The sequence below is a fragment of the Pyrgilauda ruficollis genome, unplaced genomic scaffold, assembly GCF_017590135.1.
Source record: "Pyrgilauda ruficollis isolate IOZ18807 unplaced genomic scaffold, ASM1759013v1 scaffold182, whole genome shotgun sequence".
Taxonomy (NCBI): Eukaryota; Metazoa; Chordata; class Aves; order Passeriformes; family Passeridae; genus Pyrgilauda; species Pyrgilauda ruficollis.
Genome location: NW_024517207.1, coordinates 699456 through 719126, shown reverse-complemented (window position 1 = coordinate 719126; position 19671 = coordinate 699456). Strand labels below are relative to the sequence as shown.

General features: G+C 37.3%; 1 protein-coding gene across 4 annotated transcripts in view; it reads left to right on the top strand.

Annotated features, from left to right (window-relative positions):
- Nucleotides 1–19671, top strand: part of SBF2 (SET binding factor 2) — a 234227-nt gene that overhangs the window by 129533 nt on the left and 85023 nt on the right. For all 4 annotated transcript variants that reach the window (XM_041464626.1, XM_041464628.1, XM_041464627.1 and 1 more), the window contains exons 7-16: nucleotides 5478–5610; nucleotides 6602–6710; nucleotides 7438–7551; nucleotides 8337–8414; nucleotides 10103–10216; nucleotides 10746–10874; nucleotides 11612–11710; nucleotides 13968–14172; nucleotides 16387–16496; nucleotides 18002–18151. In XM_041464626.1, the coding sequence (XP_041320560.1) occupies nucleotides 5478–5610; nucleotides 6602–6710; nucleotides 7438–7551; nucleotides 8337–8414; nucleotides 10103–10216; nucleotides 10746–10874; nucleotides 11612–11710; nucleotides 13968–14172; nucleotides 16387–16496; nucleotides 18002–18151 (1241 nt within the window). The remainder of the gene's footprint in view (nucleotides 1–5477; nucleotides 5611–6601; nucleotides 6711–7437; nucleotides 7552–8336; nucleotides 8415–10102; nucleotides 10217–10745; nucleotides 10875–11611; nucleotides 11711–13967; nucleotides 14173–16386; nucleotides 16497–18001; nucleotides 18152–19671) is intronic.

Here is a 19671-nt window from a genome sequence, read left to right as displayed (position 1 = left end):
TTGAGCTTATCAATCTCCCTTTGGGTATGTAAAGATTTAAAATACATATAAGAAATGGTATTCCATGCACTTTTTTCAGGGATGAAAACCTTATTATCTAAATCTTCTGTTAAAAATTGTATTTAGCTTCATCATTGTCTCTGGAAAATAAAAAATTAGTGATCATGTTCACTCAGTGTATTGGCAGAGTTGTATTTGGAGGCTCAAGAAAGCCAAAGGGCTTTTGCTGCTTCTTTAAGTAGGTCTGCAGAGGGATTTAAGGAAATTGGCAATAATGGAGTGATATCAACATGCAAATGACAGAGAGACTGACTGTTTTCTGGGCAGATCATATGCTGTGCTTAATCCCTGTTTCTTTGTGCCTGTGCGATGTAGGGTTTGGAGAACAACCATCTGCTTGGCTCAGTGTAGACAGCACAGAGTGGGTACTGTTGAACTTTGGGGGAGTGATAGCTGGAGGAATATTTATCCACCAGCTGAAGACATCTTTTTTATATATATCTCCTCATTTTCACAGTCTTTTTGATAGCTTTTAATGATCAGTTGGCTTTTGTGGTGTTTATACCAGAATGTCTCTGTACGGTCCCCGTTTCCTCTTCCCACCCTCCCCAGACTCTGGTTTATAGGGAAGCCTTCATTGCACCCTTCCTACAAAGAACATGCAGAATTCATGGTTCAGATTCTGAATTGCCTTTAGTTCAGTTCCCAAATCAGAAATGCATCTCTAAAAATGGAGGTTGGCTTCAGTAGTGCATGTCTCACCCATGTTTCCTCCTGTGGGTTCAGAATTGGGGGTGAATTCATGAAATGCTGATTCTTTGAGCGAGTCTCAGCTGAAGGCTCCATGCTGTAGGGATTGCTTCTCTTCCTCCTGAGTCTGACAAAGCCCAAATAAGTGAATCTCTTGGGGTTCTCATCTGACTCATGTCCTCTGTTTCCCAGCCAAAAGCAGGATAAATTAACCCTCCCAAAGCTCTCTGCTGGCACAGCCAGATTGCTCCCCACTTGTGAGGCAGCTTGGCTGGGGTTCAGCCATGGAGTGTACAGTCCTGCTCTGACAGCAGACCTGCATGCTTTCTGAGATGCAGGCTGATCCTGAGCCGGGTGACACAGCAGTCATTTGGGTTGCGCTCTGTGTGGCTGATTGCAGATACTGTGTGATTTTTGGGTGGACAAATCAATGCAATTTGGCACGGATTACCTATGTGAGTATTGAGTACAGTTGTTGCCTCTTATTTACTAGTTAAGCTTGTATTTTGGTCATTAGCAGAGTTATGCAGCCACATCTAAAAATAAATATGAAAAGAGTTTTGTTTTTCTCTACTCTTTTCCTAGTTATCTTTAGAGCTTGACGCTGCCTGGCACAGAACTTGTACTATGCAGTCTCCAGTGGCCTTTCAGAAAGGCTTTTCAGTCTTTGTTGACCCATTTCCTGGATTAGTCTGGCTAAGTTATGGATTATTTTGTCTATTAAGCTTTTTCTTGTGTCCAGTAATTCAAGAATGGCATATTGGCATAATAATGTATTCAATTAGTTGAGTTTCTGAATCCATGTTTATAACTCTTTACAAAAGTCTGAAGAAGTAAGTGGTAATACTTGGATTTCATGCAATAGAGAAGACAGTAACTTGTCAAGTAGACTTTGTGTTTGGTGGGTTTTTTTTAATCATGCTTAAATAAGTACTTAAATTCTAGAACAACAGGAAGCAGGCAGAATGATACATTTGTTGATGTAGGATGTCAGATAATTTAGTACAAATTACAGATTCTTTAAATACTTGAAAACAGTGAAGGTCAGGAAGCCTCCATTCAAAATTTTCCAGCGTATGTATAATATTTTACAGGATGTCTGTCTGTAGACTGCAAAGGAGTAATCTGTAAAAATCAACTTGTTTGTTGTTTTTCATGTTGTCTATTTATGCCCTGACAAATGAGCATCGGATGTAGTGCGGAGTCTGCAGAGCAGCAGAGGGTTCAAGGTTACAGCCAGCCTCGATTGTGTCCTGCAGCACGAGGAAACTGGGCTCAGGCTGTGCTTTGGAATGGTTTGTTTTCAGTAAACAACTGGGAAGGCTTGGAACAACACCTTGGTGGCTTCCTCAAACGATTTAATCAATGGCTTCAATGGTTTAGAAAAGGAAAGTAATCAAAAGTCCTACTGTTTATAAGTTGTTTGATTCTATCAGACACAAGTTTTCCTCACAGTCATTTTACTGCTGATATTCCTGAAAAGATGCATTTCAAAGTACATGTGGAGCAATAATTTTGTATTGAGTTAGTGGCTGTCGTCTTGAAAATAAGAAAGTTCCAGATGAGCTGTCTGTATTGCGCACTTAATTTTATTTATGTAATGTATTTTATGTTCTTCTGTATTGCATACAGAGCATTTAGAGAAAGAAGGAAGGAAAGAAAGAGGGAAAGAGAAGGAAAACACTGGTACAAAGAAGCTGTGTGGGCTCTACAAGCTTTTCAGTCGGTGGAAGCGGTTAGCCTGGGCTTTATTACCCAAGTGTGTTAGATGCTCTCAAGTTTGGTCTCTTCCATAGGTTCTGCAAGTAAAGCAGTGTTTTTCTCTAGCTCAGCACAGCTGGGGCTACATCAGGTGCATTCATATCACAGTAAACATTGCAAATTCACCTTCCATGGCCAGTTAGAGTGTAGTGAACATCTGGGAGACCAACTCCCAGAATGCAGTGAAAACATGTTTGCAGTTTGTGTTCTGCTATGGGGCATCAAGTTAAGCTGTGGGGAATAGTTGCTGAAAGCAGTCATTTAAATATCAACTTATAGTGGTGCTGATTAAGATGCACTGACAAATGTCTTTGTGGAGTACAAACTGAAGCTTTTATCTGTGGCCACTAAAATGCAGCAAAACCAGACTTAATTTCCCTAGTGAAACTTTGAAAGCCTCACAAACCATACCATCACTGCTGAGTAATTTAAATAAACTTTGTGTTCCATTGACTGACATCCAGAACCTTCTGTAAAAGATGCTGACAAAATCCATTTCTTGCAGTGGTAAAAGCAGATAATAATCAGACAGATATACACTTTAACACTATGCAGGAACATGAAGATTGCCTTTATTATTTATACAAAAGTGTATCATTTTACTAGTCCCTAGGAAAGACACTGATCTACAACCACTGTGTTCAAATACTGTGAAGTACTTGCAGGTGTCCTCTTTATACATAAGAAAAATTCTGATTTCCCCTTCATTTATGCTTTTTGTTAGTAAAATTTTTGCAGAAGTGTTCAGTTATTATGTACTCTGGAGAATTGAGTATTGTTTTGGTGTCTGATGAGGGAGCCTGTATTCAGAAGAGATTTGAAATTGAAAATGCTGATACTGGATAAGTTTTATGACTTTCAAAGGTGTTAGAATTAAAATACTCCTTCTAGACTCTTGAATCATCATAATTCACAGCATAATAATATCATACAGCTAAAAAGGCTGGATTTTTTTTTTTGCAGCTTTTCAATTGAGTCTTCTACATCAGTAAATGAATGTTCAAATTCTTTCCAAATCAAAGTTTGAAGTCAATGACATCCAGAAAATATTTTAGAACTCTCACCTTTCAGAACTCAGGTTTGGGTTTTAAGATGTGCAGACTGAAAACCATACCTTTCAAAAATTTTCAATTATATTGGAAGTATTTTGATGACAGGAAGGGCTCTTTTAGAGCATCTCATTGTACCAAATGTTTTGAATATTTGTGAGGTAATTGGTATTATTTTTCTCAGTAATACCTGGCAGAACGTTATAGGTTTTTAGGGCACTGTTTGAGAATCTTTCTCTCTGATTGTTGGAAAAAATTGTCAGATGTTTAAAAAAAAAAGAGTATTCCTACATGTCTTAAGATGTTTGGTGTGGAATGAAAGGGAGTGAGAAGTCCAGCTGAAAACAAAAACTTAGTTTAAAACAAAAAGTATATTCCAAAATATTTTTAAAAAATTTCTGGGAAAGGAACAATGGTGGTTTTGCATAAAAGGGGTGGTTTGACTTTCTAACTTTTTACTGAGATTTTTTTCAAGCAGGCAGCAGTTTCTAACCTTGTGTTCAAAGGACAATTTCCAGTTCCCTTCTAACCATTCACTGCTGTTTCATTCACATGAGGGAACAAATTGGACTTTTCATCATCATCCTTACCTTGTGTGTTACAAAGCAGTTTGTTTTCTCCCAGCACAGTATTAATTATGCCACTGACAATAATACCAAACATTTGCAGCAGTAATTCACCGAGCCTTGTAGCAAAGCCCTCTATCCTCAGTCCTCTCAAGCCTCTGCCTTTGGTTGTGTGAGTTCTGGAGGACTCTTGGAGAATGGAGTTTGGAAGCACAAGCTGTTATTTTGTGGTTTGACTTTTTTGTCCTAAGAATGAATTCTTCTTTTCCTAAACAACCCTCTCCAAATCTTTGTCCCACTGTGTTTATGAACTGAGTTTTACTCCAGCCAAGAAAATCTGCATACATTATGGAAGAAAAAAATTTGTAAAAACATGTAACAAAAAAATTACGTAAAAAACCGAAGTGTTAATTGTCATGTGAATATAGTGGCTCTCCAAAGTCACACTTCTTTTTGGGGACATTATTGCTAGATAAGCAGTAGCTTTGGGAAGGTAATACAGGCTGTCTTACTGATAACACAAGCCATGTCCTCAGGGAAACATCATACATTCCAGCATATTTCAGGAAATTTCATAAATTTCAGCATATCTCACATGTGTCAAGCATGTCTGCTTCTCAGGATGGAACTTTTTTTCTAAAGGAAATATATTTTTGGTTTTCCCTGAAAGCACATGGCTTTGTCTCTTAGGTAAATTACACTGTCTTAAAAAAACTCCAAAAGCATCCCATCATCTGATTCATGAGTCTTACCCTAAATCTAGTGGGACTTCTTAAAACATTCAGATCTTCCTTACATTAGAAAGTATCTTTCTAATGATGAATACTCTCTTACTGCCCTCTTTTAACCTCTTGACTCCTAGAATGGATAAGGTATGAATGTATTCACTAGGAATCTTTTCATTTTCTTTGGAACTTGGCAGTATGATTTTATTTTTTTTCCCCCTACTTGGAGTTACAAAGAGATTTAGAAGTTAAGCCTGGATCAGTGACCAGAATTGAGTGCTGGATACACAGAAGGCCATGAAGAAGATGCACATAATACTGTTTGAAGCCATTATTAAGCATTGCTGGGATTTGTGCTGAGATGTGGACATCCTTGCAAGTGGTGTTGAAAGGGAGATGTAGTACAGTGTATCTGAAATGTAGAAATACATTCAGATAGTATTATAGCAAACTGAAAAACAGAAGCTGCACTAGTCAAATAAAAGGTAGAAAAACTTGGAGCTTGGCAATTTATATGTTTGTCATATGCTTTTTGAAAATCCCTCCAGAAAATGGTACATTTTAATGTAATTTTGAAATTTTTGGGATGTTTTTACAGTTCTTTCTTATTATTTTATTTTTTTCAGGAATCCAAAATGTACTCAGCTTATTCTGTGCCGTGCTTACAGAAAATAAAGTTCTCTTTCACTCAGCAAGTTTTCAAAGGCTCAGTGATGCCTGTAGGGCTCTGGAGTCTTTGATGTTTCCCCTCAAATACAGGTGAGTTAAGTTTGGATTCTTTGAACTCATTAAATAATTTTATAACTCATTCTGTAACTTTTATTACAAATACAATTTATTACAAAAACAAATTACTTTTATTTTTCATTTGTCCCAAACAAAAGGAGTTGTGCTATAGTTAGTAAAATAAGCAAACCTATTATTGATGCAAATCCTGGTGTGTACACATCATTAATAAAAATCTGGTTGCATTGTGGCAGTGAAAACAATAAAGGGAGAAATTCCACCTGCAAATGTAGGGTAGAAACCCTACTCACAACCCAGAAGATTCTGTGGCTCAAAGGTAGCAGCTACATTAGTGTGTATCAGTTTTAAGTCACTGACGAATGTCCACCAGAGAATGAATTTAAGTCAACAAACTGATCCTCTCTAAAATGCCACAGGTGGATCCAGAATTTTGAAATGGAAAACTTAATGTCAGGCAATTTTTTTAGGAAGAATACATCTAATTCTGACTCATCTGTTTCAAACTATGCTTGTATTTTAATAGCTTGTTTTATTTAAAATATTTCAGAGATTGGTTTCATTATAATATACAATAAGAAGGAAGAACTGGAAATTGAGTTTGGGAATATGTTTCTTAATGTTTAACTAATAATGAGTGTAAACTTTTATTAGGTGTAGAAATTCATTGATCAATTTAGATCCAGCTCTTGATGTTGTTTTGATGAACACAGAGTTCTTTAAATTGTCAAACCAAGTAAACAATGCCTGAAATAGTGCTGTTTAGTTGTCATTTCAACATGAAAACAAAATATTTCCTTTAGAGACTTCTTATAAAATGATATTTTGCAAAAAGCTGAAGTGTAGGTATATGGCCACAAACGAATCATGTTTTTAAAATGAATGTATTGTTTATAACTTTAGTGTCCCTGATTAACAGGAAGATTTTTTTTTTTAAAGAAAAAAGTTGGCTTTTTTGAAAGGATACTCAGAAGCTTTTATTCTATTTAATTTATTCTTTTCACAGTTATCCCTATATCCCAATTCTTCCCGCCCAGCTGCTGGAGGTTCTCAGCTCCCCGACGCCTTTCATCATTGGGGTGCACTCCGTCTTTCGCAATGACATCCACGAGCTGGTGAGTGTCGCTGCCCCTCCCAGCCCAGAGCCTGCCCTGCTGCTCAGCTCAGAGCCCTCCTGGGTGCTTGGCAGCTGTTTGTGTGGATAATTCACATATCTTCAAAATATTCCTGTAAGAAAGCAGGACAAGACAGTCCGGGGCAAGAAAAAAGAGAAAAAGCTTTTTTTTTGTGAATACATCAAGACTGTGAATTAGAGGGAAATTATTTGATTCCAGTGTAGGAGGAGAAGGAATGGATCCATTTCTGGCTTTGTCATCTGTTTGTCCTGAGTTTGAGCAATTCACTTAGGATTTTCAAGTATTCTCAATTGTTTTATTTTACCCTTTTAAAGTATGTGTTTGGAGGAGCTGAACCAGTGTTGCAAAAGGTGCTTTGAAACATGAAATTTTAGTTCTAGTTGCCCTCACTGTGTTCCTTTGCAAACAGCCTATTAGATATCTCGTGTCTCTGAACACAGACCTGGAACATCCAGAAACAAAAGTCACTTTTGAAAGTTTAGCCTAATTTCATTTTCTTTGGTTTAATTTCATTTTTCAGGGCTCGATTAAGTAATAGAAAGTATTTGGAGTATTTCCTCTATCAAAAACATTCTATACATTAAAGCTGGTACTGTTTTAATTTGGTTTTTTAAACTTATGTGCAGATCACTGTGCAGAAATTTGAACTGTTGTGTTTTTTTAAGCTATGCTCACTGTATGTACTTTTACTATTTGTCCATTACAGTTAGATGTAATCATAGCAGACCTGGATGGGGGCACAATTAAAATTCCTGAATGTATTCATCTGTCCCAGCTGCCAGAACCACTGCTACACCAGACTCAAATGGCACTTTCTCTGGTAGGTTTAGATAAAATCCCCACTTTTCAGCCTCTCACCTTTTTGTAAAGAAGGAAAAATTTCAATATTAAGCTTTCAAGCACACTGGAAATGAGATTTAATAGAATGTTTCATGCATCATTCCTGTTTTTAGAAGAGTTAATTCTCTTTAGTTCAAGTTAATACCATCAGTAATGGAAATCTAAAATGTCTTTTCATTGTTCAAGAGGTAGACATTTTTCCTTTGTAATGATTTTTAATAAGAGTATTTGAGCAGCATTATTACTACTCATTTCTGCTGCCTTTCTGTGTTTATAAATTCCTTTCAACTGTACGTTTTCTTGAAATTTAGCAAATTAATCACCCTTTAAAATTTATTTGTGTGATGCCCCTGTTTCAGAATTTAGGAATGGTGAATTCTGTATTAGCCATAAAAAGTACTTCAGTTTGTCTTTTTGCTATCATTGTAATAAAATAGAAATCACCTTATTTGGAGGCTTCTGAGCAAATCTTGTCTTCAACAGAAAAATTTTTAGTCTGTTAATCTGTTTCAGCTGAATTGTCTCTAGAATCCGTAATGGTATTGATCATTTTCATGGACTGTGGTAGGAGTTTTTGATAACTAACTCCCATATAGAAACCTGAAGCTGAGAAGTTAATTCCATCTTTATTTCCATACAGTCTTGACAATTTAATACAATTTGTTACTTGAGGTACTCAATGTCAGTGAATTTGAGAAAGGAAAGAAAAAAATCTTTTTCTCAGCAAAATGAAGGAAAAAAGATTATGTTTTCAAAATTCTCTAGGTTTTGCATCCTGATTTGGAAACAGCAGATTATGCATTCCCTCCCCCACGAACAGCTTTATCACACTCCAAAATGCTGGTAAGATTTCTGTGTTATTTTCTGTGTCTGACTTTCATAAGTGGAAAACTGTTGCAATTTTAGACTAGCTTTCTTTTAAGAATTTGTGTTTGCTTTTCCACATATTTATAGTATTACTGGTGGAGCTAAGAAATACATTTTCTCCTCTGATAACATTCTGATGGGTCAGAAGTTTTATAAAATCCAAAAGCCAGTTCAATTTAAGAACACACACTGGGGCTTTTGGGGTAGATAATCTTGAAAATGTGAAATTCTTAGGTGGTACAATATATTTGTTGTACTTATTTCTGGCTTTAAGATTGAGATTTTTCATTGGTGAAGATGGGGAATGTCATCCAGACTTTATCTAAACTAGTGGAAGAATTCAGCTAAGATCTCCCTTTGATTAGGGAAGTTTCAAATTTATATAATTTTGTATCAAAATAAGAATTTTGTTAAATCTGAAAAAAATGACCATGTTTCAAGTAGTCAAAAAAGTCAGGGTACAAATGTACCCTGTTAAAATCCTAGAGGGCAGCAGAAAATGAGCATATCTGTCAGTAAAGTGAGCCATACAAAATTTAAGTTAAAAATAGAGCAACATGGATCATGTTCCAGTGCAGAATAAACAGCCATCTAGTAAAATACTCCAATAATATATTCCAGCTTTATATAATCTTATATATTTCTTTTCTCTTTGAAAATAAATTCAGGCTGTAATTTACATAATTTGCCTGTTACTTAACTGATCAGCTGGTTATCTGATAGTAAATATTGTGTGTAATATTTAAAATTAGAGTTTGTAACATAACACCATAAAACCTGAGGTAATAAAGGAATTTTTGGGACATCAGATTTTTTGAGATGCCTGCTAGGATAAAATAATAGGGTGGCCCAGGATTTGATGTCAGTCTTTAGTGGCATCTGGGCCAGGTAGAGATGTCACTGCCCCAGTTGTTCACATCATTTCCATTAATCTGGTGGTGTGTGTGTAAGCACTCTCTTAAATAAATAATCCAGGACTTTAAAGCCCTACTATTTTAAACTTTTTTTAAGTAACTCTGGCTTGTTTTGGTGGCAGAAAGTTGGCAGGTGAAGATGTGAGTTGGAAGAGTCCCAGACAGGTGGCTGGGCTGACCTGGAGCAGCCTGGCACAGCTGCAGGCTGGGGTGGGATGCTCCAAGCCTGGCTCCTCCAGGAGCAGCAGCAGCAGCTGTGCCACCTCAGGCTCCTGTTCTTCCCTGCTGCACCTGCCCACCCAGAAGACACTGCCTGCATAGTGCTTCAAAGCCACACTTATTTTAGGGAATGAAGCCAGGCTAAAATAGCCTTTTTCCTTTATTTCACATCAGGTTTCTCTCATGGCAACTCATTTGTGTGGTTCAGGACATGACCATCCCTCAGCCCCCCGGCTTTGCCCAGAGCCTGTGCTGCAGCACAGCAGAGACCAGCAGGGCTGAAGGGTGGCTGTGCACACCATCTGCCATGGCCAGCTGGGGACAGGGCAGGGCAACCTGGTGGCCTTTAAGGTCCCTGCCTGCCCCAGCCATGCTGTGAGACAACCTTACCCCTGTACAAACATCTCTGCTTCATGTGCTGCACTGCTGCACTCATGGAGCTGTAGGCATTTCTCATATGGATTCCTACAAAGTTTGGAAAAATTCAGGATACTAGGACATTCTGACAGTATATTCAATTACTGCTTGCAGGACAAAGAAGTGCGAGCAATCTTCCTCAGGCTCTTTGCACAGCTCTTCCAAGGATACAGGTCGTGTCTTCAGCTGATCAGAATTCATGCTGAACCTGTCATTCACTTCCACAAGGTAAAGGAGGAGCAGTTCTGTGTGTTTATGGCGTTCCTTTGTGCCATGTTGTTCCCACAAGCCTGCCTTTTGAACAAGTGATGAAGTTTAAAAATGTAAATAAAATTATCTCCATGTGATAAGCACATCGTTTTGGCATAGCACAGTATCAGTGTGTTTTAGTGGGACTAATTGCAGGGACAGGACAGAAATGTACAACAAAGTTAACATTGAAATTTAATACAAATAAACATTTGAGGAATTACTGTGGAATTTTGAAAACCTCCTTATGTAACAACACATTGCTTGAAGGTACTAGTTTTCTCTTTTATTACCTGTGAGATTTGAAAAATGTGTGCATCAAATTTCCAGTTCTGAATTTGGGTATAAAAAGATACTGTGTATAGTAAAAAATTTAATTAGAAAGTACCACTTACTAGTATAAGCTGATAGGCTGGTGAAAATGTTTAACTAATATGTAACAGTTGCTTGTAATTGCAAGTTTGGTGCTGATTAAAAAAGGTGAAATTTTTTTCTGCCTTTGTTGCAGGCAGCCTTCTTGGGCCAGCGAGGCTTAATTGAGAATGACTTTCTGACCAAAGTCCTCAATGGAATGGCATTTGCTGGCTTTGTGTCAGAGAGGGGTCCTCCCTTCAGAACCTGTGATCTTTTTGATGAGGTGAAAACTGTTTCTGTATTCCCAAGTAAATTGCAATTTACTGTGATATTTCAGCATGGGAAAAACTACTGGAATGCTTCTGAATCCCCAATGTTTATTATATCAAGTTTATACTAATCATCTCAACTCTTATTTTCTGCTAAGGAGATATTTCTACATAACTTCCATAAAATTATGCCTCCTCATATGTATGAAATTAAATAATTGTATAAACTTAGGTAATGCTGTTCCTGTTGTCAGATCTGTAGCTTCATAATACATTGCATGTGCTAGTACAGAATTATTTTCAATAATTTAATTATATTCTCTGAAATGTTAACAACCTCATAGAGAAATATTACATTAAATAATACCCAACAATGTAAACTGAGACAAAAAAAAAATTATTTTAAAAAGCAATGCTGTCATTTTACTGTGTTAGTTTTGAGTTGAATCTAGAGTAAAAATAGAGTGTGATATTAATTCTGTGTTGTAGTAGTAGTACCTATAAGAAATTTGGATTGAGGTGTAGAAATGTGCAAGAATTGGTTTAGGTATGTAGGACTTTGTCTGGTAACAAATGCTGTACATGGAACTGAAAATGTCTCATGTTCCAGAGCAACGTGGCCTCACACATTCTTCAGTGTTCAGCTTTCTTTCTTTGGTTTCAATTTCAGATTAACATTTCATAACTTAAATAGGAAATAATTTTTTTGTTGAATTACCAACATTTTTATTCTTTCTTCTTTTAAAAAAAGTTGGTGGCCTTTGAAGTTGAAAGAATTAAAGCTGAAGAGGGCAATCCACCAAAAATGATAAAGCATGTTAGAGAACTTGCAGAACAGCTCTTCAAAAATGTAAGTTGACTGTACCTGCTGCATCTGGAGAGTTGAGAGGGTAACATTGACAAGTCTGATTTCTCACATGGATCCAGTGTCCAGAAAATGGAAGTGACTGCTTGTGGAAGTCATCATCTGCATTATGGCAAAATTCAAAGATCATTAAATTTGTACATGCAAAGGAAATTCAATATAATACCATTGGTTTATTAATGCTAATATTGATTTAAATATAGGTACAACTACTTATCTATTTTTAGTGTGTATTCACATAAGGTCTATAAACTGCTGTTTTCCCTGCTACAACCCATCTATGCCAAATACATCTCTTTTCTTGCCTCTTAACAGTTTTCCATATGAAAATTATACATTTATAATGTGTATTATATAATATATATAATACAAATATGTCATACAATGTGGCATAATGTGTACTTTCAGCATTTCTTTCCTGACCCAGTCAGCCTGGTTTGCATGCTCAGCAGGCATTATTTCATTTTTTACAGCCTGTTTCTTGTACAATTCCATTTCCAGTTTAATTTTTGCCTTCATATCATGTTTATCTTACCTAATGCTTTTATAAAGTCTCTTACCATTCCATTATCTGGTTCTGGGATGGGGTTTTTTTGTTTGTAGGTTTTAGATTTTTTTGTTTGCTTTGAGGTTTGTGGGCTTTTTTGGCATAGACTGATCTCCCTCCCCCTCACACTTCTGTGGTTATTCAGACTCCACAGAGCATTACCTGTTACACCATCAGCTGACACCTTTGTCACCTTTTCTTTTCTACATCCCACTTCCCCGGAACTGTGGTTTACATCTACAGTTCTGGAGAAAAAAACCCACAAGAATTACCAAATGCTGCTAAGCTCTGGGGTTTCTTTTCTGTCCTGTGTGTCTTTTCTGATGATGAGATTTATTTATATCATTGTGACTGACCTGCTCCTTCACTACCACTAAGTCAGTGACTTCACAGGAGCACACACTGATGATATTCACTAAATCTATGACTTTGTGCATTGAGAAGTCAGATTTGTGGGAGCTGTGCATGCACCTGTCTTTGGTTAAATAAAGGTGATGAGTAACACTGCTTAAGCTGTGCCTAGAGCTGCCTGATTTTAAACAGACTGCTTGATGTATTTTGACATCTAGTTTCACAGTTTTAATGATCACAATATTGTAGCTGTGACAGTTTAGATACCAGGGAGAGACAAGGTCTCTCTTAGGGAGAGATAATGTTTGCACGAGTCTTGCTGGCACAGGCGGGCAATCCAAGGATAAGACTTTTAATATCCCAATAGCATGTACATCTGACATGACATTTGTGATGTCCAAGATAAAAGTATCTTTTCCTGTGTATTTCCTCTGAATTCCTCCTCTCACTGGAATGGATTTTGGAGCAGTTACTCTCCTTTTCTGGAGTGTTCTGCCCTCTTCCTTCTGTTACCCCCTCATGACTCTGTGTTCCCTTTGTCTTCCTTGCTTCCCCTGGCATCTGCTGCTCTCATGCCCCTGAATTTTTGGCTTGTTCCATAAAATTTTCCTTTGCAGAGAATGCATGTGGCTAAGTAGCTGTTCTGTTTTGTCTGCTGTTTCTCAAGTTGATGCACTTGATCTCCTTGTTGCCTTTTGCTCCTGTAAACAAGAGTATTAAGCTCCTGTTTACAAGTTTTCTTCCAAACTTATTGTGCATTTACAAGAGAGCCCTCATTGATGGATAGCACTCTTTGGCAGTGGTATGTAGCCAGTAATGAGTAACAGCATAGAGTCAAATTGGACAGCAGCAAATTCAGATGTGATTAATGGTAACCCCAGAATAAATGAATGAAGAGATGAAAATAACCCATTTTGTTTGATTACTGCAGCCCTGGAAATGTGAGCTGTGATCCTGTGCATGGTGGTAGATAGTGTCTCTAATGAAGAGCTTGACTGTCACACCAGTTTATATTCAAGTCCTTAATTAATTAGTTTGCATCAAATCAGCCTAAGTTAAGCAGGAATTTTCTTTTGCACTTGTTTTGAATTTTGCACATTGACAAAAATAATTTTATAAAAGCCTTTAAGAATGTGGGAAATATTAAAGTTAATGAGTCAAGGGCGATATGAATACGAAACATTTTATTAATCATCTGCATTAAATATTTGACTTAATCCTTCGGGTTAAGATATTTTGACTTCATGGTATGGGAGATTCTCCAAACAACAGCAAAATTCCACGAGGCAGATGGTGACACTGCCTGATTGATTTGGTGTGTGCCCTTTTGCTCTTGCCCTGCAGGAGAACCCCAATCCCCACATGGCGTTCCAGAAGGTGCCGCGGCCCACGGAGGGCTCTCACCTGCGCGTGCACGTCCTGCCCTTCCCGCGCATCAACGAGGGCCGCGTGCACCAGCTGCTCCAGGAGGGGCTGGCCAGGAGCCAGGGAGCCCCCCCTGCCACCCGTGGGGACAAGAAGTGCGTGGTTCCAGCAGGTCCCCCTGTGGGTATGTTCGTTCTGCAACGTGTTGCTCCCAATTTTGTGTTAATGCTGTGTTTTTAGTGATTGTAGCAAACTCTGGTGCGTAGGCTCCAGTGTTTGCCTTTGCAGTTTTGAAAGCCCTTTTTTATCTGCCTTTACTAAGAAGTCAGATGTCCAGAAAGTCAGGATAACAACAAAAGTGGATTTGATCTGAATTAGATTTTTGAGTGGAGCAATTAAACTAGATATTGAGTTGAACAGTTAAACTAGATATTGTACTCAGCCAGGTCTGCTAAATATCACCATAGGTCACTTGTAGCACTGGCTGAACCAAGCTTTGAACCTTTTTTGAGTTCCTCCTTTGATACCCAGTGAAAGACATGTAAATTACTGGAAAAAGGCAAAGAGCAAAGCTAGCATCTGTCTCAAAAGAAATATACCTATATTTAAGCATAAAGAACAGATGTGGACATTGTAGACCTGCCATTTTAATTTTAATGCCAGAAAGTTTTATTACTCGTAGTCATACTCATCGATGTGAATGGTGGCATAAACCAGTATGGTTAGTAAACTTCCCCATGAAGAGCTTGCAAAACTTTTGAAGGATGGGCTAAGAATTCAAATCCATCTTTAAAAATTAGATATCTATCCACAAGATTCCGTTGAATCCTTCTCTACTGCTTTTCTTCAAATAAGGTATGGCATTGCATAGGCAGGCTCGCCTGACTAGGCAGCAGCTCTTCAGAAATTAATTTGGGAACTTTAATGACTGTAGGGCAAACATGACCCAACTATATCAAGCTACTGCAAAAAAGCCAAACATCTTAGTAGGATGTATAAACAGGAGTGCAGTCAGTGAACCCCATGGAGAAATCTTTTCATTGTGCTCAGTAAGACCTCAGCTGGATGTTTGTCCATGTTTGGACACTGGAAGACTGTCTCCATTTTTGGTTCTGTTGGAGGGAGTCCATAAGAAAGCAACAGGAATGACCAGTGGTCCAGAGAATGTGACCTACAAGGAAAGATGGGGAGTTGTTTAGACTGAAAGCTAGGAGACTGAGGGGACACATAATAGCAGGCTTCAATTATACAAGAGACAGTGAGAAAAAGAAGGGGAATAATCTGTAATGATAAGAAATAATGGGTTTAATTGCAGCACAAAAATAGAGTTATTTGTCAGCAAGACATGGTAAAATGAGGATGGTGAGGCAGTTGAGTGGATTTCTTGTGCAGCCATGGAGTCTCTCTTATCACAGAACATTGGGAACATATTAGACAAACATGAGAAATAACATAAATAGAGTTGATCCTGTCTAGGGACAGCAGGGTGAACTAGATGGCCCCTTGAGGTCCTGCCCAGGCCTGTTTCTCTTTGAGTTTATGCAAGAAGATGATGAACTCTCTTCACCTGCCTTTGCTGTTGACTGTATCATTGAATCTGGTACTTAGAGAAAATTTCAAGGATATGTGGTTGTGTCCTGTTGTGTTTCTTCAAAAGGCTAGTTGCTAGAGAAGGGTTTTTTTAGTAAGTTAATTTCTGTGTCAAAGCAAGGGGTTTGCTGTTTTTTTTTCTGAAGAACAGCTTTTACACTTACACTCCCTGCTAAACTGTATCTCAGAATCCTTGGAGATAAGTAGCTCATTATTATCTACTAGAAAGGCATATCCTGAATTTAGATACTATTTATTTGATATTATAGAGAAAAAGAGAATGTTAGTTCTTGCTTTCTGAATTTTGTTGAAAAATCAGGGCGAAACAGCACGTTAAGAAAATAAGATCTCAACAATTTGAAATCTAGATAAGAGAACAGGTTTGTCAGGTTTTATTCCATGTTGCAGAATTCTTGTCATGGCCATCTAAAAATAGTTATCTACTGCTACAAAATATGCAAGGCTATGTAACTCACTGCAGAACACACACATTTATTATTAATTTATGTTTGTTTATGTATTTCATCAGTATGTTAGAGGTTATAATCTCTTTGTGCCTGAATGAGAAAACCAAGACCAAACAGTTAAAAGAATCAACTAATCCAGTTACAATTTAGAGCACTCTCCTTTTCAGATGGAATAGGAAAACCAGAGATTTGGGATCTTGTGTTCCCATCTGCCTACAAATGGCATTTACTTAACAGAATAAAAGGGAGGACACAGTAATTATTTTTTAAAGAAATTTGTGGTATTCTTTGTGGTTCTTGCAGACATTTCACAGATGTATATTCTTCTTTTTCTTTGTTAGTTTCCATAATGGAAAAAGGAAACACAGTTTTCAACAGTGCTCAAAGGCTGGAAGTTGTTAGAAACTGCATCTCGTTCATTTTTGAAAACAAATTTCTGGAGACTGAAAAGGTAATAAAATGAAATTTTAATTCTCCCAAATTACTCTCTGTTCTGTTAATGAGCAAATGGAGACTGGCCTAATCACAAAGTACATTTTGAAGTCTTGTTACAAATGCTAAGGATTATTTTGGCCATTTAAATGAATGAACTGAGCAATAAAAACCATCATCTAAATACAATATTGTGTGTAATATGAGGCTAATGCATTTGAAAACCTGTTTCTAATCCTACGTGGGTGAGTTGAAAACCCTTTTTGCAAAATTTATTACTGGTATAAGTAGCATTGTCTACATAACTTGTTTTTTTTTTTTAAAGAGGTGGTGTATATTGGTCTAGCAGCATTAATTAGAAGGAATGCAAAAAAAAAAAAGGCATACATCTGTGCTTTGGTGTTTAACAGCCAATGCTCTTTGGAAATTTTCAGTGCAGTCAATTTTTGCTGGTTTTAAAAACCAGTAATTTGATAGAACTCAGAGATGAATATAAATATTTGGCATGTCTGCCTTCACTGAAATGTGCTAGTGAGTTGTTATCCTTGACATTTTTATTTTCTCTTCATTAAGAAGTTGCCAGGTTTTGTAGATTCTGTCCATAGAGTGTTCTGTTATTGATTGTAGAACAATCACTCAAACTTACAATCAAATCTAATTCTACATATGAAAATGACTGTAGAGTTATTTTAAGGTTTTTTTTTGATTTCTCAGGGAAAGTATCACCTGTACATCTCTGACGCTGTGCAGATCAAGATAGAAAATGAGCTTTGCTTGAATTAATTATGGTGTCAAAATGCACATGGGAAAAGTCCTAGTCAAGTGTATAACTCTTTAAAAAAAGAGTTTTCATCCAAGCAGAGCACAGTAGTTTTTAACCTCATTCAACTTCCAGGCACTTGGGAAATGCAGTGGGTTTTTTGTCCCTCTATATGTTAAATTTTTCCTTAGCCAATAGTCTGCCTTTTCTTACCTGTTACCTCCAGCCTAAAGGGCCACAGCTGGTAATCACTGTTGTTGCATTTGCTGCATCTTTAAAACTTTGGTAAAAATATTCTGGTGTCATGCAGTGTAGGATAAACTGCATGACAATCTAGTGGCCTCACTGCTATGAGAGCTATGCCACTTCTAAACCCATTTGTCATTCCTTGCTTATCCCAAAGCATGTTGCTCAGACTTGATAGCCAAACTCCAGTCCTGGCCTGCCTGTACAGGGCAGAGCACTAGTTTTCATCTACAATAATCCATTTCTGATTTCACATCCAGCCTGTCCACAATAAAGGATTTCTATTTACAGATGTAGGTGAGAAATGCTGTTTAATGCATTTGGGAAAAAGAAGGGAAAAATTTAGTACTTGGTAACTCAGGCTGAATCACCCATTATGTGAAAGTTTGATAGTCAAGCTAATGGATCATTTCTAGAGTTGTTCTCTAGTGCAGTTTCTTAATAAAAAATGAATGCTATTCAGTATGAGTAGTGCCATTGCATTCCATTTCCATAGAGTGAGATGTTGTTCTCTGCAGACCCTGCCTGCAGCCCTGAGAGCCCTGAAGGGCAAGGCAGCTCGGCACTGCCTGACCCAGGAGCTGGGCCAGCACGTCAAGGAAAACCGAGCAATCCTGGACCACCAGCAGTTTGACTACATTGTGAGAATGATGAACTGTGCTTTGCAGGTACAGTATGGCAGGGCTTTGGCCTTGATTGTCTTTCTCTTGTTTAGGATTAGGATAAGCAAAATTCCTTAGAGGGTTGTGGAGAAGCAAAATAATTAAATTACTTGACCGTGTCCTGTGGTGAAGTAGCAGATACTACTTGATGGTGGATTGAAGATACTTTGTTGTTGAAAGAATAAAGCACTCAGGTCTGTACAGATCTGCCTGATATGACAGGGAGAAAGAAAACTGTTCCCATTATTAATAATACAATTTAGTTTTGGTAGATACTGAAATGATTTAACTTGAAGTGGTTTTTTAAATGAGTGGGTCTTGCCTTTTCCAGGTCATTTTCAACCCAGAGTTCCTAAAATGTGTATCAACCACTGCTCACTTAAAAATCACAGAAGTCTGTCTTCCTTGTTTAAACAGAGTTTAAGAAAGCATACTTTCTGCTTCTGTGGCTCATGGTGGCAGTTCTGCTTGTCACAGTTTGTCAGAAACTCACTGCAAGTGTTTGCAGTTCATCTCCAAAGTTAATTCTACTGACAAATTATTATGTGCTGAATGAACATCAACATATAGTGGCAGCTGCCTATGAAAGCAAAATATGTGGGTGACTTCTTTTGACTTTCATTTCAATATTTGGTCTGTTTTACCTTCACTTGTTCTCAGTTCATCATCTGAAATATTTTATAGACTTACATGTTTTCTTACATGTTTCTTGTCTGAGAATGTAGTAGTATTTTTATTAATTTGTAATGTGATCACATTTGATTGTAATTTTTCTTTTGTTGACCCTAAGTTATTGTATCAAATTAAGGACTTGATGGAGGCCTTAGTATTTTAATCCCACTCTCCTCTAACCTAAAACCCACTGAAATTATTCTGCAACAATTTATAAAAGGTTGACCCACATTTTTTAAAAGGTGAGTGCTAAATGCCACTTTCACTGAAGTGTAGAAATAAATTAACATTGACTGAGCAAATGCTACCTCAGGTCACCTTCAAATGCGAGTTTTGCTTTCTGTTACATTTCTTGTTTGTTCAGAGTAAGGTATTTTTCTTCTGTTGTGAAAGAAGTTCATCTTTGTCTGAGCCGTGGTCTTAAAAGCAAAATTACCTGCAGTTACCAGATGAAAACTGAAGCTGACTGGTTAAAATTGCACAGCACATAGAATCTGCTTTTTGACACAGTTCTTCACCTTTTCCAAGCCCTAAATTTAGCCTTAGAGTTGGAAGAAGAATTAAATTTATCTGTGAAACTCTATTTCTCTGTCCAAAATCATGACTAATGGAATATTGCACCTGCTGTGTATTCCAGAATTAGAAATTTTCGTTCAAACCAGAAAGCAGAATTGTCTAGATGTGTCACAGGTTTTGCTTGCACTTTTTCGATCATTCCTTGATTAAAAAAACATCCAGATGTTTTTAAACAATAGGAACAAAATACAAATCTTCTTAATTTCTGTATCTCAGAAAAATGATAGCAGAATCAAATGAAATTTGCTTTTCTGAGGAAAAAAATACTGACATCCCCT